Source organism: Pundamilia nyererei, unplaced genomic scaffold (assembly GCF_000239375.1).
Source record: "Pundamilia nyererei isolate P.nyererei 1_Seehausen unplaced genomic scaffold, PunNye1.0 scaffold00027, whole genome shotgun sequence".
In the NCBI taxonomy this organism is placed as follows: domain Eukaryota; kingdom Metazoa; phylum Chordata; class Actinopteri; order Cichliformes; family Cichlidae; genus Pundamilia; species Pundamilia nyererei.
In genome coordinates this window covers 2,485,127-2,503,355 of record NW_005187428.1, presented here as the reverse complement: position 1 = coordinate 2,503,355, position 18,229 = coordinate 2,485,127, and the positions used below count along the sequence as shown (strand labels likewise).

At 40.6% G+C, this 18,229-nt stretch overlaps 2 protein-coding genes across 3 annotated transcripts in view; both read left to right on the top strand.

Moving 5' to 3' along the window:
- Window positions 1-2,896, top strand: part of LOC102212975 (pseudouridine-metabolizing bifunctional protein C1861.05) — a 17,822-nt gene extending 14,926 nt beyond the window's left edge. The window contains exons 15-19 of the mRNA XM_005728132.1: window positions 1,485-1,599; window positions 1,686-1,823; window positions 1,962-2,128; window positions 2,213-2,295; window positions 2,498-2,896. Coding sequence (XP_005728189.1) covers window positions 1,485-1,599; window positions 1,686-1,823; window positions 1,962-2,128; window positions 2,213-2,295; window positions 2,498-2,693 — 699 coding nt within the window. The 3' untranslated portion in view covers window positions 2,694-2,896. The remainder of the gene's footprint in view (window positions 1-1,484; window positions 1,600-1,685; window positions 1,824-1,961; window positions 2,129-2,212; window positions 2,296-2,497) is intronic.
- An 827-nt stretch (window positions 2,897-3,723) lies between these two features.
- On the top strand, window positions 3,724-13,228 carry cnot4a (CCR4-NOT transcription complex, subunit 4a). 2 transcript variants are annotated; one of them, XM_005728130.1, is made up of 13 exons: window positions 3,724-3,972; window positions 5,784-6,006; window positions 6,208-6,405; window positions 6,689-6,775; window positions 6,902-7,003; window positions 7,236-7,361; window positions 7,448-7,572; window positions 7,662-7,868; window positions 7,989-8,046; window positions 8,181-8,436; window positions 8,792-9,289; window positions 9,527-9,760; window positions 10,751-13,228. In XM_005728130.1, the coding sequence occupies exons 2-13, from the start codon at window positions 5,833-5,835 to the stop codon at window positions 11,077-11,079; spliced, it is 2,394 nt and encodes a 797-aa protein (XP_005728187.1). In that variant the 5' UTR covers window positions 3,724-3,972; window positions 5,784-5,832; the 3' UTR covers window positions 11,080-13,228. The 2 variants fall into 2 exon arrangements, with proteins under 2 accessions (XP_005728187.1, XP_005728188.1); XM_005728131.1 differs by lacking the exon at window positions 3,724-3,972 and adding an exon at window positions 5,422-5,441.
- Window positions 13,229-18,229: the final 5,001 nt, after the last annotated feature.

Genomic DNA, 18,229 nt, shown 5'->3' with positions numbered 1-18,229 from the left:
GCTAAAGTAAGGTAGAAGTATAAGGCACACCGGATTATAAGGCGCATTAGGCAAAACAAATTTCACCTATTGCCGGTTATTTTTAGAACGTAACTCCCGCGATAAACGAGAGACCACAGTACACAAATTTTAAAAAAAATTACATATGATAAAGGATCTAAAGGTAAGGACATTTATTAAGACGAAAACAGAACTGCACTGTGTTTGTGTCTTATTATGGAAGAACTCCACATTCATTTCTTATGTACTTGCTAACATTTGTGGTGGCAGTACTCATAGCTTTCTGGCTTTATATGTTTTCAGACAAGCTAGCTTCTGACATGATTAAAACATAAATTTTAAGATGACCTACCCAACTAAGAACGTTTTACAGACATGGTACACAAAAACACTTGCAACAGAGGCAAAGTTACCCAAGTATACAGAAACTGTATATACAGGAACTGTATACTTGGCTGAGCACATTACTGCCCTGTAAAACAGGAGAAATAGTACAGAGGAAACACGCTGCAGTTGACCTGGTCAGTCTTGCCAGAACTATGTGCACAACTCAGTCCTAAGGTACTCTACTGCCATCTACTGTCCAAAGTGATATGCATGCATTTGCAATACAAAACTTGGAGGACTTCTTGAACCTTATCATACCAGTAAACAAAGTGAAGCATCCATGATTGCCTACATATTTAACAAGACTTGATTCACAATTTTGACCACATATTTGTGTGGGTCACAAAGGCTATAGTAACACAAATAATCAGTGGTTACAGCCAATGTATGCAGAAGAGCATCTCTGAATAGTATGGAGCAGCAGATGACCACACCAGGCTCCAGTCCTATCAGCTAAGAACAGGAAACTGAAGCTAACGTTTGCACAGGCTCACTTAAATTGGACAGCAGGAGATTGGAAAAACATTGCTTGGTCTGATAAGTCTTGATTTCTGGTGGTGATTTGGGGCCAGCATTTGAAATAAGCAACATCAAACCACTGAATGATCATGCCTTGTATCAATGGCTCAGGCTGCTAAGATATTTTCTCAGCTTCTTCCAGCAGGTCGCCACGCCGTGTCACAAAGCTCAAATGATCTCAAACTGGTTTCTTGAACATGACAGTGAATTCACTCTACTCAAATGACCTCCACAGTCACCAGTTCTCAGTCCAATAGAGCACCTTTGTGATGTGGAGAAGCAAAAGCTTCTCATCAGCTGTTGAATTTACGAATTAAGGCAGTTCTGAGGGCAGATGGGCCCAACCCCGTAGCAAGATGTACCTAATAAAATGCTTGGTTGGTGTATTTGGGTTTTGTACAGTTTTGGACAGTTATATTTTCTCAATTTGCTGACTGATTTATTAAATTTATGAAATGATTGATTTACATTTTGCCATTGTTTTCCCTGAGCCCCTGTGAAGAACCTCTGGTTTTACAAAATGCTAAATACGCTGTACTTACCATTTCAATATTCTGTCACTGAATAATTTTTTGTAGGTGTCACAATTCAAGACGCAACTTTCATCAGCCACACTCGTGTGTCTGGATGGTAACATTCCCACCTCAACCATCAACTATGTTTGTTGTTTTGCTGAAAAGCGCAACATAAATGGTAACCAATGGAAAGACATGATTCTAAAAAATCTCAAAAATGTGCTTTTATTGATTGTAACACTAAGATTTCCATGTGTATCGCAGTTTGGTATGAACCGACCGACTCAGAAAAGGCTTGTAAGCCTTTCCTTTCAAATGCCTGGAAGTCTTTGTCCTATTCATCTCCAAACCTGGCAGAGCTGTGCACCATGAATAAAACACTGGGTGTCAAAACACCTGAAGGTAAACTATGTTACTCCTCTTTTATCAGCGAAAGGCATCAAAAAACAAATTCACACCCTCTGCTATTGATGTTAGAGCTCTTGTCAAAAATGCAAATACTCTGACGGAAGCTGAGGATGTGGTTTTGTATTGCGGCAGTGCTGCCGAGCACACTCGACGAGACGCTCAGTGTTGCTGTGGCTCTCTCGCGCCCTCTTCTGGAACATCTTCACTGCCTGGTGGTGACTCTAGGGGCTAATGGCGTGTTGCTGTGTGGAGAGTATGATGAAGGCACAGTGAACTTGCAGCCAAGAAAACAGAAGAGGGTAAGGATGGTCTTCATGCCAGCCTGTAACGATTTGCTCTGACAGTAGTGGTAAAAATGGCTTTTTTCCTGCTTCTGTTTGCAGAAGAGGCAGCTTTGTGGTCTCCACTACCCAGCACTTGCTGTGACCCCAGAGGAGATAATGAATGTGTCGGGAGCTGGAGATAGGTGCTAAAAATTTGCTTGACCTACTTCATCCATCTTGTTCTTATTTGACTATCATTTCCTTTGTTTCTTCTGCTGCAGTTTTATCCACTTTTCAATTTCTATGACCTCTTTCTCTCCCCATCTCACTGGCATTCTTTCACTGAGTCACAAAATGATGGTGAAACACTCAAACAAAAGACTCTCATCTCCCCTTTGTTTCCAGTCTTGCAGGTGCCTTAATGGCAGGGATTGTCCTGGGGAAAGACACAGACAGCTGTGTTCGGATGGGACTCTTGGCTGCAAGGACATCTCTGGCATCCCCGCACCCCATCGCTCCAATGCTCACTTTAGATGCTGTAAACCCCAACAAAGTCCACACTCAGACCTGGCCCAAACCAAGCCTTGTGTGGATTGATTAAAAAATAATAAAAAATTGTGTTAGCTTTGTAATATTCTTATGGAAACTGTGTGTATTGTGACCGAGGAAACTATAAAGAACAAAAGAAAAATTATTGAATTCTAATTTTCCTTGATTATTAATGTTCTGTAATAATTGTATCTTGCAAAATATGTCAAGCAGCTTTGTTAATTTTATACAGCCATATGATAACCAAGTTCAATAAACAGATTATAAAAAATTATGAATTCAAGGGCATTCTGGTGCTTTGATTTCTAAAGAATGAGACAGTCAGTGGCTTGCAGTTGAATAATTACTATGATGATTTTGTGAAAGGCACTAAATACAAAAGAATCTATAAAAACATTACATTAAGGATCAGACGGAAAGCAAGTTATTATGAACCAGTGTTTTTGTATAAATATTTTCTATTTATGTTTTTATTATGCTTACACAATAACATATAAAAACAAGATTCTATAATATTGGATGGGTAAGATATTCCTTTATATTTTTGTGTCACCGCAACTATTTATTGAATAAAATCTGTTAAAAAAAAAAAAGCTTAAATAATCAGAATCAGAATCTTTAATGACATTGTAGGAGTGAAACAAACATTGAACAACGAAATTGAGTTGCAATTATCTCAGTGCAAAAGAAGACACAGATAGATAGATAGATAGATAGATAGATAGATAGACAGACAGACAGACAGACAGATAGCTAGATAGATAGATAGATAGATAGATAGATAGATGAAAAGTACACATAAGGAGCTAAAGATAAAATAGTGTAGAAAATAAAATAATGGCGAAAAATAACACAAAATCTAAGTGTAGTGCAAAGGAATGATATGTAAAAAGTTGAATATAACTAACATAGTAATGAATTTAGAATTTAGAAAATAATGGCGAACAGAATTTCTTCGTAAGTGCGTTGCAGTGGGAACTACATTCCTCTTGAACGTAATGGAACGATGGGAAAATGTAAAAACTACATCTCCCTGAAAGCATCAGCCCATCTGCGCAGACTCAGTGGCACTGAATACTTGCCCCACTCCCTCCTCCCAACTATAATGCTAGCTAAGATGGTGGTTTGAGCGTAAATTGTCTCCACAATACCAAGAAAAGAAAGGGGCAAAACATCTTTATAGCCTTTTAATTACAACAGAACAACACAACTACTGGTATCTTACGTAACCCTCTATAGATATTTTGACATTTCAGATACATTGGCTCGCAGTCCCCGCCCAATTTAGTGTGACTCCCTTGGAGAGGAATCCTAAGCTAAATACGGACAGGGTAAGTAACGCTAACCAAGCTGCTAGCTGAGCTAGCCAGCTTCCATTCTGCCTCAATAAATGAAGGGCAATTATGTCTGTTGCGATTTTACTGACTGACTGTAAAGTTTTCTCACTCTTCATGAATTTCTGCCCAGCTAATCTTAATGTCGTTTGAGCAATGACAGTTGTTTATAGTGCCAACAACTTGTTCCCTGTTCAGTGTTAGCTTATGTAAGGCCTCGTCGTCAGCTCAACTCCAAACCCTCGTACACTCTGATAATGTAGCCTGCTAACTACGGGTTAGCTTAAGCAAGCTGTCACTTTTTATATAGGGGGGCACCATAACGTTATGTCATACGTTTTTTTTAAACTACGAACGTCAATATTGGGGAACGTCTCATGTCCACATGCATTATATTTGTGATTAACATCGCAGTTGTCACGGAATACTTGGTCTCAATCAGACCGGCGTCTTTTGCCAGTTCGCGGCTAATGTTAGCTTAGCCCGTGGTTAGTCAAATAACATCTGTCATAACGTACGATCCAGGAGACTAAGCAGCTAAAGTTACCAGCTTGGCCAACACGATTTGTTCACGACTTTAGTGGGGATGTCTGCGAGTGAAAATGCAAAACGGCGATAGCCGTGTACGTGTAGGGTTATTTGCGAAAATGCTGCCCGGCATTGGATGTCTATAGTCTTTTAGGTTTTTATCGAGCTCTCGATGGGCTCGTCTGCTGGCAGCGGTGTTGTCACGTAGAAAACAGGCTGGTGTTTAAATGCCAACAACAGGCGATTCATTCCTAAATAAACCTATTTTATTGTATTTGTCTTTAACGTCGACCATGACGTGTCAGCCCAAGAAAGATACCACAACATCCGCATTATCACTTTGCGACCATTAGTTCTGTTTTTTTAAGGATTGGGTTGGTACGTACACCCATTTGGCTTATTTTAGACCTAGCTAGAAAAACCAGTGCCGCCCAATGAAAAGACCTCAACAGAATGCAACAAATCTTCCATCTGTGGAGGCCAGAATGACCCGTTATTATTCAAGCCTTTTCGTGGTCATCTGTAGAGGTGTTACCGATGAGTGTTTCTCTTTGCGCGATGTAGCACACTCAGATATATTTAACTGTTATTGAGGACTAACGAAAACGGTCGGATATATTAATTTAGGACCGTTTGAAATAGTATTGAGACACAAATGTGTCAATTGTTGACACCTTTTTCTTAATCTTTGATGTATCACTTAAATATTACAGCTCTGTGTGTAGCACAATGATTTTCAGCTGTATTACTCGGGAAGCACTGAAATCCTGAGCTGATACAATGTTTGAAATAACAGTTTGGCCTATAGCTGATGCCGATAGGGGTGGGTGTGTTGTTGTTTTCATTTATACCTCCCCCCCTTTTTTGTCTTTTTTTCTTTCTTTTTTTTTTACAAAAGAAGCAAAAAATCTTGACCAGATTGTTTTAAAAATCTCCAGGTAATCAACTAGGCTGATACTGATGTTTAGCTATTATAGTGGTGCTTCTCTACTTTGTGCTGTCATTTGATTAAAAAACGTTGTTTTAAAATGCTGGGTGATCTTAAGTAACTGTTTTGGCATTCAAAAAATTGCATTTAAAAATGCAATTAAAAGTATTTTGGCATGTTCACTGATATATTGTCACGTTGGAAGTTCAATTGAAACTGCTATACCTTTCTGCTGTTAAGCATCTGCACTGACAACAAGTTCAGTCATTCTAAATAAATTGTAAATATATTGCTTGCTATATTTAGTCAGTTCTGAGTGGAGCTCTTATACTCTGCATTTATGTTTTGGTAGCCCTGTGCTCTGTGATCCGCTTCAGTACTCAGCCTTGCTGCGCCATAGGATGTCCCACAGCCCTGAAATGAAGGACGACCCCATGGAGTGCCCACTGTGCATGGAGCCGCTGGAGATTGATGACGTCAACTTCTTCCCCTGCACCTGTGGCTACCAGATCTGCCGCTTCTGTTGGCACCGCATCCGTACAGATGAGAACGGCCTCTGCCCCGCATGCAGAAAGGTGAAATGGATGTAGATGCCATTAAGCTCATTAAACAGGAGGATGATTTGTCTGGCTCAGCAGTCTTGTTGGAGGAGACATCATGTAATTAGAATTACACAGGTGTAGCTTGTGTGTAACCATGCCTTAAATTAGTAATTTTTTTTCCTTTGAATGGGAGATATTTCTGTTTGTAACGCAGTTCTTTGTGTTTTTGTGTAGCCTTATCCAGAGGACCCTGCTGTGTACAAGCCTCTGTCACAGGAGGAGATCCAAAGGATAAAGAATGAAAAGAAGCAGAAACAGAATGAGAAGAAGCAAAAGGTGACAGAAAACCGCAAGCATCTGGCCAGTGTCAGAGTGGTCCAGAGAAATCTGGTGTTTGTGGTGGGGCTCTCGCAGCGACTCGCTGACCCAGAGGTGAGTGTAATGCTGACATTACACTTCAGCTACCTGTGACAGGAGCGTTGAAACTTATGGTATTCAGTTTGATGCAGCTAAGGAAGTGGCTGTGTCACTGTAGATTTGGGCTTGACAGATGCAGTGAAGTTTAAATGTACTTTGTTGGAGAATGATCTTTATGTATATTTAAATGTTTTTACCTGCAGCTTCCTCGTGATTCGTGATTCTGTTGAATATTCAGTTTGAAAGAGCTCAGTATCTCCAGCACTTTGTCACAAGTGTTGCTGTGTTTTACCCACAGGTCCTAAAACGGCCGGAGTATTTTGGGAGGTTTGGGAAAATCCATAAAGTGGTCATCAACAATAGCACATCTTACGCAGGTTCACAGGTGAGGAGGGTGGATTAGGTTAAAACGGCAATTTAATAATGAAAATCCTCTTTCATAGCTACAGTGAGCTCATAAAAGTATGCAACCGCATCAATGGCATGTTTATTTACCTGTTTTGTTTTTTAGGGGCCTAGTGCCAGCGCTTATGTTACTTACATCCGCTCTGAAGATGCTCTAAGAGCAATACAGTGTGTGAACAATGTGGTTGTTGATGGCAGAACACTCAAGGTGAGAAGTTGACCCAAAAATCTTTGTTAATTTTTAGTGATTTTAGTAGTCTTTTAAAGTGCACAAAAATTAGTCATTTTATTCTTCATTTTCTTTTCTGCTTCTAGCTATTTAACACAAACGTCATTGTAAACAATGTAGATTACACAGAGAAGATAAAGAATTCTTTGAAAAGAATTAGTATGAATTTCTATGTAAAATTTTCTTCTTCTTCTATTTCTTTCTTTTGCAGGCTTCTTTAGGCACAACAAAATACTGCAGTTACTTCCTCAAAAGTATGCAGTGTCCCAAACCTGATTGTATGTACCTACATGAGTTGGGGGATGAAGCAGCTAGCTTTACTAAAGAGGAGATGCAGGTACACTTTTTTTTTTCCTCTTCCCACAATGAGAGTCAGTTGTGGTTTAAAGCACCTTTTTGACCCATGTTATGTTGTTTCTTCAGGCAGGAAAACATCAAGAGTATGAGCAAAAACTCCTCCAAGACCTCTATAAAATTAACCCTAGCTTTCTACAACCTCCAGCTTGTGGAACAGAAAAGTCAAAGAGTAAATCCAACTCCACACAGAGGTTGGTTTTTATTAATATTTAGATTTGTTGTATTTTTATTATTTACTCACAGTGCAGCGGAGGCTAATTTCTGTCCTGCTTTGTAACAGAACCAACAGTAGCAATGGTAAAGATGGGTGGCCGACGCTGTCAGGGCATAACAAACTGTCCAACGGGCTTTCAGAAGACCGCAAGTCCCCTCCACTGCTAGACTATCTAGACCAAGAAGCTATTACTTCAGATGGGCTAGAAACAGAGCTAGGTCCAGGCCAGCGTACTGCCTTGTCCCCCTTTTCCTCTAACTGTGACAGTAACAGGTACATGGGTTTTTCCTCCGGAAAAGGACTTGCATGTTATTGAATAAAGCAATTGTGTATTTATTTTGCAATGACCTTTTTTTTTTTTTTTCTGTCTATATATAAATTTTCTACCTGCAGTCCCAGTGACAAACCTCCAGAGTCTATCGGCATGGTAAATGGCGAGACTTTACAACAGGTAATATAGCATTAACCAACCTCTGTGGTTCTTTTGTTTGAATATAAATCTGAGTATGAATCAGCAGTAATAAGGACAACTTCACAAACATTTTCTTCTTTCTTGTTTTTTTTTTTTTTTCTTTTTTAATAAAGATACCCACAAGTGACTCGCCCTCCCCTCCCCCGGGTTTAACTAAGCCCAGCCTGGTAGTGCCCATCAGCATGTCAGACATCACAGCCCGTTCGCCCTTTGAGGGTGCTGCAGCTGAGTCCCAGTCACTCTTTTCAGACAACAGTAACTTCAGACATCCAAACCCCCTCCCTGCTGGTCTGCCACCCTTCCCCAGCTCCCCTCGCGGCAGTTCCGACTGGCCTATGACCCCTGAACCACAGAGCCTCTTCACATCAGGTAGAATAACACCATGTTTAATCTAGCTGTCAAACATTTAGATTACTTCTATCTGCTGTATTCTGAATTTTCTGTTGAAAAATGTTCCGTTTTCTAAACATTGAGCCAATATAACTAATGCCGGTAATGTAAATGATAAGCAGAAAATGCTTAGGCACAAGTTGCACTTAAATTTTAATGTATCTAATACCTATTCAAGCTCAAACGTATAAGATTATAATAAAAAGGGGAAGTTTGTTTAATTTGCATGTAAGGAAATTTCAAAACTATTGCAGGTGTAATCTTTATCATCTAAGTTTATCAGGTAGTCGAAGTTTTGCGTCTCCTATAACCTCTGTGTTTTCTCTCCCTTCAGACACAATACCAGTGTCGTCCTCCACAGACTGGCAGGCGGCCTTTGGCTTTGGCTCGTCCAGCAAACAGCAGGATGACGACCTGGGCTTTGATCCTTTCGATGTGACTCGCAAGGCTTTGGCCGACCTGATAGAGAAGGAGTTGTCAGTACAGGATCAGAGCCCTTCATCCCCAGGGCCCCTCACCCAGGGGAGCAACCATGGACCCAGCCTGCCACCCTCCAACCCTAACCCCAGCGCTTCCCATCACTTCCCCAGTGGCCTCCCACGTGTCCCACAGCACCACAGAACCATCTACAGCTCCTTCAGTTTCCCCAGCACTCACAACAGCCAGGCCAGTCAGCAGCAGCCAGCTGCCAGACACCCCTGGTTGGGCGTGCCCACACGGAATAACCTCACACACTTGAACCACTCAGCCAGTGCTGCCTCACACAGTAATTTTCTGGACCTGAATCTGCCGCCTCAGCACAACACAGGGCTGGGAGGGATCCCCATCTCAGGTACCAGACCCGTGGGTCACTTTGGCACCTTTCTGTGTCACATTGCAGTAGTGCATGTTAAAACAGACAATCAACAAGCTATTTAATTTCACAGCACATGTGTGCTGCGGCATGGCATTATGATACTTGTTTTGATTAGCATGTATTGATTTTTTTTTTTTGCTGGCAGATGCAGTTTTGTACTTAAACACAAAAACGCCTGAGGAGCTGACATGTCTGTTTACTTCTCTCTTGTAGAAAACAGCAGCTCTATAGACGGCTTAAATGTGAAAGAGTGGCAGGATGGTCTCAGGGCTCTTCTGCCCAACATTAATATCAACTTTGGGGGCCTCCCAAATTCCTCGTCCTCTTCCTCCTCCTCATCCTCCAACAGTGTTAACCACATTGGTGGGCCAGCTGGACCTGCAGGCATGTCGCACAGCCTGAGCTGGGACGGCACAGGCAGTTGGATGGACCCCGCTATTATTACAGGTTGGCAATTAGTTCACAGCAACATTTCACATCTTTTATGAAGCAAAAATCCAAAATAACTGGTTTGGGCTTTTGTTTGTTTGAAATTATTGTTTAGTCCTAAAAGATTGGTCTGTAAAAACATCAGCACTATTAGTGAAATTACTTGATATTTAATATTTAACATGATAAAGGCTGACACGTTTAAGCAAGTTTAAAACTGGGTATATACAAATCATGGATGAGTTATTCGATTCTTTTTTTGTTTTGTCTTTTGTGGTAATGGAAATCAAGTTATTATCTTTCGCCAAGTCATAATTGTAAGCAGTCATTTTCCATCTGGTCTGGTAGTGAGGATGAGTAGTTTGGTATGACGTTTGATTTGAATGTCAAACATATCCTGGGAAATTCCATCAGCGTATTTAGCAGAATAATAGCAAGGAAAGGGCACCATAAATATTTTACAGGCATCAAAATGCTTCCTCCTTTTTTAACTATCATAGAAGTGGGTAAAAACAACTGGCACAATGTGGTCATTTATGACATTTTTGAGCAGAGGGAGGAGCGTGAGCGACAAGCTCACACAAGACTAACCCTGGAGTTCTGAAATTTTTACAGCTTTGGATGACAAAATGAAGAAAGTATGAAGAGTTTCATTTTTTTAGCATAAAGCGTAAATGTGTGCCAGCTATTATGACTGATAACAGAAAAGACAAAAAACATTTTAAAGTGTTTTTTAAACTGATTTAGTGTCTTAACTACATGATTAAGAAAAGCCTTTCAAATGAAGTTGCATAACTTTTCCATTTTGATGTGTCATATAAGCAATATATTGTTATATCGAATAGAAATGATGAGTAAAGTCATCAATGACAGCACTACTCTAAATGTTTCAACAAAGCAGCTGATCACAAAAATCCCAAAAATCATTGTCTTTATGTCAGATTTGTGTTGTGGTGTTTTTTTTGCCATCACTCATCTCTTGTCCTCCCTCTCCATAACTCCCCGCAGGCATCCCAGCCTCAGCCGGCAACAGTTTAGACTGCCTCCAGGACGATAACCCACCACACTGGCTTAAATCCCTGCAGGCGCTCACAGAGATGGACGGCCCTGCCAGCTCAGCGATGCCCACTCCCCAGCCCCTCCACAGCAGCCTCCTCGATGCCCACATCCCTCTTCACCACAGAGCCGCCGCCGGCTGGGCTCCCTACCTTCCCCCTCCCACAGCCAATCCCGCCAGTCAGTTCCACTCCCCTCCCCCAGGCTTCCAGACCGCCTTCAGACCCCCAGGACAGCCCTCCACAGAGCTGCTACAGAGTGCTGCTGTGGACCGCCACTGAACATAGACTACAGCAGACACCCATCCATTGCCCCACTACCACTTTATACCCACTCATCTTGTACCCTCCCCCCTCCCCCTCCCAATGCAATACACACCAATCTGCAGAGTATGAAAAATTAACAAAGTAACAAACATGCTTTCATCTTTTTTCTCTTCATCCTTCCTTTTTGTCCACTCTGAAGGCATTTTATTTTGTTTTTGTTTGTGGCACACAAGTTATCAGTACCTTTTTGTCTGCTGCATTCACCACTCCTTAGACCTAGTTCTGGGTGTAACATGGGATTCATTATGTAGCTTACTGTTAACGGAGAGCACAAGAATCAATATAGGATCGAGCACCCAGTGGTGACATGAGAGTTAACTCCACAAACTGGCAAATAAACAAATTAGCTGATGTGAGGTCTTTTTATTTTAAAAGTAACTAATAATTAAGCATGAACAGCATTTGTGTTTTTGAAAGTTGAAGTCTTGATTAGTTTTCGAGGAATGAACCAAGCTGTGAATCTGCTCTTTGAAGCTTTGCCCCAAAGACCCTCATCCTCCCCAGTTTAACAGGAGTCTGTGAAACGGTTAATTCTTACAGTTGTGTCGAGAATAAGGAGAGATGATAGAGGGAAGCCCTTTTCAGACATGGGATTCGTGACATCACCTCGTTCAAAGGGAGTTGTCATTCTGACTTGAGTCACTTTTATATTTATGTTTATTCAGATAAATAAGGGAAGGGAGACAAAAAAAAGAAAAGACTTGCTGCTTTGCTTCTCCTACCGTACCCTGCTTCTTACACACAGGCATCGAGACAGATCTGTCTTTGGAAATAGGCAAATCACATCAAAGAAGATTGTAGTAATCACATTGTGAATGAGAAAAGGAGTCGATTAGATAAATTATCATTGTGTACATGTAATTGCTGTTTAGAGCCGCCTCCTAGTGAATCATCATCGTGTGCGTGCCTATCCACCAACATGCCTGTTTGCAATCAAACTTCAAATTGATTTGTAAATGCCGTCAGGTCCAGCCGTACAAGACGGTGATTGAAATACAGAAAAAGTGACCATCTAGACGTTTAGCTGATGTGTAAGATTAACAAAAAGAAGCGCATGTCTGAAGGGGGCTGGAGAGAAGAGGGGTTGGTCTTAGCTTTTTGTTGAGTGGGTTCAAAAGTGAATAAATAAAACGAAACCTCAAAAACAAAAAAAGAAGCTAAGAATTGGTTAGTAAAGGTCAAAATGCAGATGAGACGGGGGAGTTGAGGGCACAGGCTATGCATGGGCTCCCTGTTAGGTAAGGACACAAATGGCCTGCTTTGAGAGGCCACTTGGCTCACATTCTCTTTAGTCGAGGGGAACTCCCATTGGCCCCGTCCTGCTGGAGGGAAAATTTTGCTGAACCTCTGTATCAGAGGATAGAGCATCGCCTAACCGCAGGGAGCCAGGGCTTTGGGAGATCGTGGCACACATCCTGAGCACTAGGGTTAGACTCACAGTGCCACTGTGTGGTACCTACAATAGCTAGCCCTAACATGGACAGCCACCACTTAGTAAGGACAATGACTAGATGGATGAGGATATGTCGAATACTAACGAGGGTAATAAAGGGGTTAACAGGTCCCTTTGTTTGACCCACGAGGGCTTAAACGAGGCCTTAAAATGGACAGATGAGAGAGAGAGAAGCTTGAGCGATAGGAAGGAGAGCATCAGGACTGCTGAAAAATATGCAATATTGTACATGACTTTGACAACTGTATCTGATCATGTGTCACAAAGGAAGGTGCCGCAAGACAATACCAAGTACTGTAGTAGTGATTTAGGGAGCCTTTAGGATTTGAAATCAACCTCTCTGACCACCACCTTTTTTTCTTTTTGAAGTCTTAATTCTGATCTGTGTTCGCGCTCTCTACCGCTCTCTTCTCTCTCGATCTTGCTCTGTCTCTCTGATCCCCATCCTCCCCCCACTGCTGTTCTCTATTTAACAGTATTCACAAAATGAACAAAGTCATCCAGGAGAAACCAACACAGTCATACAATGGGTTTTAACATGATGTTGCAAGGAAAAAATAAACAAAACGACAAATTTGAGGCGCTTAAAGGAAGTGAACTGTCCTCTGCAGGTCTGGAAAAATGAACCTTAAATAAAACTAAAAACTCTGAGCTGGTGTTTGTCTGCTGTTGTCTTCTCATCACTGCCTTTCTGCAGAAAATACAAATCCCAGGAAGCTCGCTTTTAAGTTGCTCCTCTATTATTCCAAATCCTTCCACTGGGGGGCAGATCACTTTTTGTCAGCTAGGAAGCTCTGCAGTCAAACTTCAGCTGAGCACACAAGGTGACACAGAACGACACAGACTACAGTTTTTCAAATACACCGCATTTTCACCACTAAGCGTTTTCAGTGATTGGATATAGGCAGAGTACTGATGGGCATGATCCTTGGTCAGATTTCTTTGAATGCAACATCTTTTCATTGCAGCATTGCTGCCAGGAGCAGAGCATGTGTGCGTATCACTGTCCTTTAGTTTGCAGCTCTGCACTCTCCCCAGCCAATGCAGCAGTAGATACCTGCTGCAGCGAGGTCTCTTCTTTTTTTTTTTTGTCCTGCAGGACTTCTGACAGACACGGGGAGGAGCACAGTTATTACTCTTTACAGTGTCTCCACTATTTCTGCAGTCAGTTAACTGAATCTGATGCCTCCAATATGCTGTTTAACTCTGAATATTGTTTCTATGGGAGATTAATTACACTTACATGATCTGAAGGTCCCAATTAGAACCAGAAGTAAATGTTTTTATTTGGCAGTTTAAGGTGTTAAAATTACTTATAACTTTCATAGTTTAAAGTCTTTCAAGCTCGCTATCCTTCTGTAGCATGTACAATAACATTTCAAGTTCAACAATATCATATCAATATCACAATATCATTTTCAAGTTGTTTATGAAGACTGTCCAGATTCAAATGCAATAGTAGGTATGAGAATGCTTTAATAATAAATAAAAATAATGATGTGAAAATATTAAATCCTTAATATCCAGAAATAAGCATCATAATAATGAAAACTAAAGCAGAAGCAAATCACACTGAAGAATCAGAACAAGCAGCACTTGAAACTGTTTTTTCTTGGCGTATTTGTCTATGATCTCCAGATAAAGTTTCAATAAACAAAACACACTCGGTGTATTCGCCGATCAATCGAAGGAAAGAATTATTCAGTTGTTCAAATGGCCGATGACATCTTTGTTTCTTTCATTCGATTAATCGATGAGTCGGCTGGTGCTAAGTGGACATGTGGCTAAAATGAACACCCCGGGATGCTTGGAGCTGCCCTGCCTCTAGTTTTAGGCTGCAGGTGCTGAGGAGGCACCAACAGAGGAAGGTGAGTGTAAATAATGCAGGCAGGCAGCAGATTCAGGGGTTGTGACAATGAGTCAGCAGCAACACAGATGGAGGGGGTGGGTTGGGGGGGCTTCGCTGTGAGTGTTCCCGGGCCAACAAACACTCGTGCAGACTGATGAAACATAATGGAGGGATCGTAACGATGATGCATGACTGACGTCTTTAGAAATCTGTTTTCTCCAGCTATGGAAAATAACTCTGGCGTTTGGCGCCGTTTCTGCTCAAGTGGAAAAAGATCGGCACTGAAGAAGGCACGATGGACTTGCGGATTAGTTTATTGATTTGCTTGCTTTGATGAAGCTGCATAATTACATTCATCATAAGGCTAAAGAGGATGGTGGATGACTAAGGTGTAAAGGTTAGAGGTAATTCGTAGAGAGGTATCGATTTTTGCAGCACATCGCAAAACACCTGGGTCAAAGCAGATCATATTGGATCATAAAAGAACGTTTATGCTTATGAGACTTTAAATTCCAGGCTTCTTTTGTCTGTTTTTCTACAAAACCAACTCATTTTGCACTGAAGTTAAAAAAAAAAACACACATGAAACTCTGCTCAGGTGTTATCTCTGGATGAAGCAGAAAAAGCCCTGATTTTTCACTCTTCCACAGAGCTGTCCTCTGCAGGGGTTCAGTCTGTTAAACTGCTGAAGCCTCGCTTTCCTTGAGGACTGCAGCTACAGTATATGAGGATGTGTGCAGAGGGCACAGTAGCTGCAGTCACTGTGAAGTATGACATTGACAAATTATTGACCCTTACTAAATTAGAACTTTAAACTTAAAGATATACACAAAATACAAAAGTATGAAATACTAACACAGAAAAAGCCTGTACAGAAATGATGTGTGGAAAATAAAAGGCTATTTTTTATTGTTTTCCGTGGTGTCTCTCTTAGATACAGGAGCAGGAAAATGCCCAGCAGTCAATTCCATTTATTTGACAGGAAGTGACATCAGAGGTTAGGGGTAGCAGCATACTGACCTTGCTGTACATCTGTACAGGTAGTCTTCTTCATGTTACCTGAATCAACCAAAGTCTTCAGCATATCAGAAACCAAGTTACTGGTCTTCAAACCGTGCATTTGTGTCAGACAGGACAGTCTAAACTTAGTTTTAGGCTATGCAGTCTTTCATATGACAGCGTTATGATGGTCAGTGATGTACATGTGTAATTTCCTGGCCCTGGGCTGGTGCCCACTTGGGAAACCTGCAGGGACTGCTCTCAGCAGAAAGCACTCTCTCCATTTGTCAGCCTCTGACAGGCCCTCTCAGCAGTGGAGCTGCATGCACTGCAAAAAATGACCATTTTCACAATCTGTTTACTCTCATATTAGACTGATAAAAGTGGAGCAGAAATCTGAAACTGGCTAATAAATGAGTTGGTGAGCAGAAAACTAGACCACGGCCTTTGTGACAAATAAGTCATTTTAATGAAAAAACAAGGAAATGACTTTTGATAAAACATTTAAAGAAAACCAGAATGGTCCACCACAGTCAGCATGACTGGGCCAGGTAACACTCCATGTTACCTTATTTGACAGAGCATTTTCTGTATATTTATCATAATACACATAAAATCCTTTAATGCTTGGATAAACAAAGCTTCAAATAACAAAACTGGTCTTAAAACCAAATAATTTGCCTTTGGGTCTGACTAAAGTACACAGAAAAAAACTTATCAGTGTTCCAAAAGCATAATGAACATATTTAACGGATTAATAATAAAATCAGGAAAATTAATCAATAATAAACATGAAGTTTTTTTTTAAAAATGGAATCATAAGAAAACATTACGGTGAATATTTTAGACTGAATTAAAATCTGTTACTTTTTTATAACTCAGTGAACGTATTAGCAGTTGCCTATTTATATTTTCCCAACCACAAATAGCAATGTAAGGAAACATGACAAGTCTGACAATTTAAGACACCTGGTGCACAAATTTAAGAGATATTTTATTTAGCTGAACAGTTTAATGAAAGAAATACTTTTTGCAGTGTGTACAACTCTAGACTGACCCACACGAGCCTTTACTGTAAATCCTCCAGCAGTCCAGTTAATGTGCCCTGGCCAGGAAAGCTGACATGATCCTCTATCATCACAGTATGTAATGGCTCCGCCATATGGGATCTGTGTGCAGTGCAACATGCACAGCAGCTTAGATCCAACAATGTCGCTGCATCTTGTCCTCTCCTGTGAGTTCAAACTAAGGTCACACCTTGCAAATGTCCAAGTACTTCTGAGCCTCTGAAAACGGGGGACTGTGGATAAAAGTGGCTTTAATTCCTAAAACAGTTCATGCTTCAAGTATGCACTTCTGTTGCAGCTTGTTTGATTTAAAATTCACTGCGATGGTGTACAGAGGGAAAAATTATCCCCAAAATTTGCCATTGTCTAAAAACATGCACTAAAATCTACCTCCGCTTGCAGTAGGGAGTAGATTTCATCACAGTAGATGTCTTTCTGAAAGTCCTGTAACTAAGTTTAAGAGTATAATTCACCCACTGTTATCATATTCAAGGCCTTGTACCAACACAGAGCAGAGCAGCTACCTGAACGCCACTCCAACAGAGCTTTATTATCTTGTTAATAATTTTACCTCCTCACTATGTATGACTTTGGATACTGTAGCTGCTGTGAAAAAGAGAGCCTCAAATCAGAAGTACTTGACTCCCTGGAATAACTCTCAAATGGGCACCTTAAAGGAGGTAAGTTGTAAACTGGAGAGGAAAATCAAAAATTTAGAAGAACATCTTTTATCCTGGAAAAATAGTTTATAAAAAAGCTAGAATATTCATCATTGATTGAAGAAAATAAGAACAACCTTAGGTTTCTCTTCAGCACTATAGCGAGGCTGACAAAAAGTCAGAGCACCATTGAGCCAACCAGTCCTTCAGTGATAACTAGTAATGACTTCATGAATTTTTTCACAAATGTTTTTTTAATTATTAGAGAAAAAATTACTCATAATCATGTCACAGATGTAACATTATCTACTTTCAGTACCATTGATATTCATTTACAGTCTTTTTCTCCAATTAAACTTTCTGAGTTAGTTCAGAAATTGCTTCCACTATGCGTGGAAGGGTTAATTACAGGCCAATCTCCAACCTTCTATTCATCTCAGAAATTCTTGAAAGAGTAGTTGTCAAACAGCTAACAGATCATCTGATCATCTGTAGAGGAATGGCTTTTTTCTTTTTTTTTTTGGCTTATTTAAGTTTCACCCAGGTTTCAGAGCTCATCACAGCTCAGAAACAGCTTTAGTGAAGATTACAAATTATCTTCTTATGGCCTCTGACAGTGGACTCATCTCTGTGCTTGTCCTGCTAGACCTCTGTGCAGCATTTGATACTGTTGACCATAACATGTTATTAGAGCAGTTGGTGCAAGCTGTAGGTATTACAGGTACTGCACTGCAGTGGTTTGAATGATATCTATCTAATATACTTCAATTTGTTCATGTAAATAGAGAGTCCTCTTTACACACTAAGGTTAATTATGGAGTTCCACAGGGTTCAGTGCTAGGACCAATTCTGTTTACATTATATATGCTTCCCTTGGGCAGTATCATCAGAAAGCATAGCATACATTTTCACTGCTATACAGATGACACCCAACTTTATCTATCTATGAAGCCAGATAACACACACCAATTAGTTAAACTGCAAGAATGTTCGAAAGGCATAACGACCTGGATGACCTCTGATGTTCTGCTTCTGAATTCAGATAAAACTGAGGTTATTGTACTCGGTCCTGAAAAGC

Excerpts from the sequence above, each read along its gene's own strand:
- cnot4a (XM_005728130.1), top strand. The coding sequence starts at position 5,833 with ATGTCCCACAGCCCTGAAATGAAGGACGACCCCATGGAGTGCCCACTG. Across the intron at positions 6,007-6,207 it reads TCTGCCCCGCATGCAGAAAG|CCTTATCCAGAGGACCCTGC; the intron begins GTGAAATGGATG and ends GTTTTTGTGTAG. Across the intron at positions 8,047-8,180 it reads ATGGCGAGACTTTACAACAG|ATACCCACAAGTGACTCGCC; the intron begins GTAATATAGCAT and ends TTTTTAATAAAG.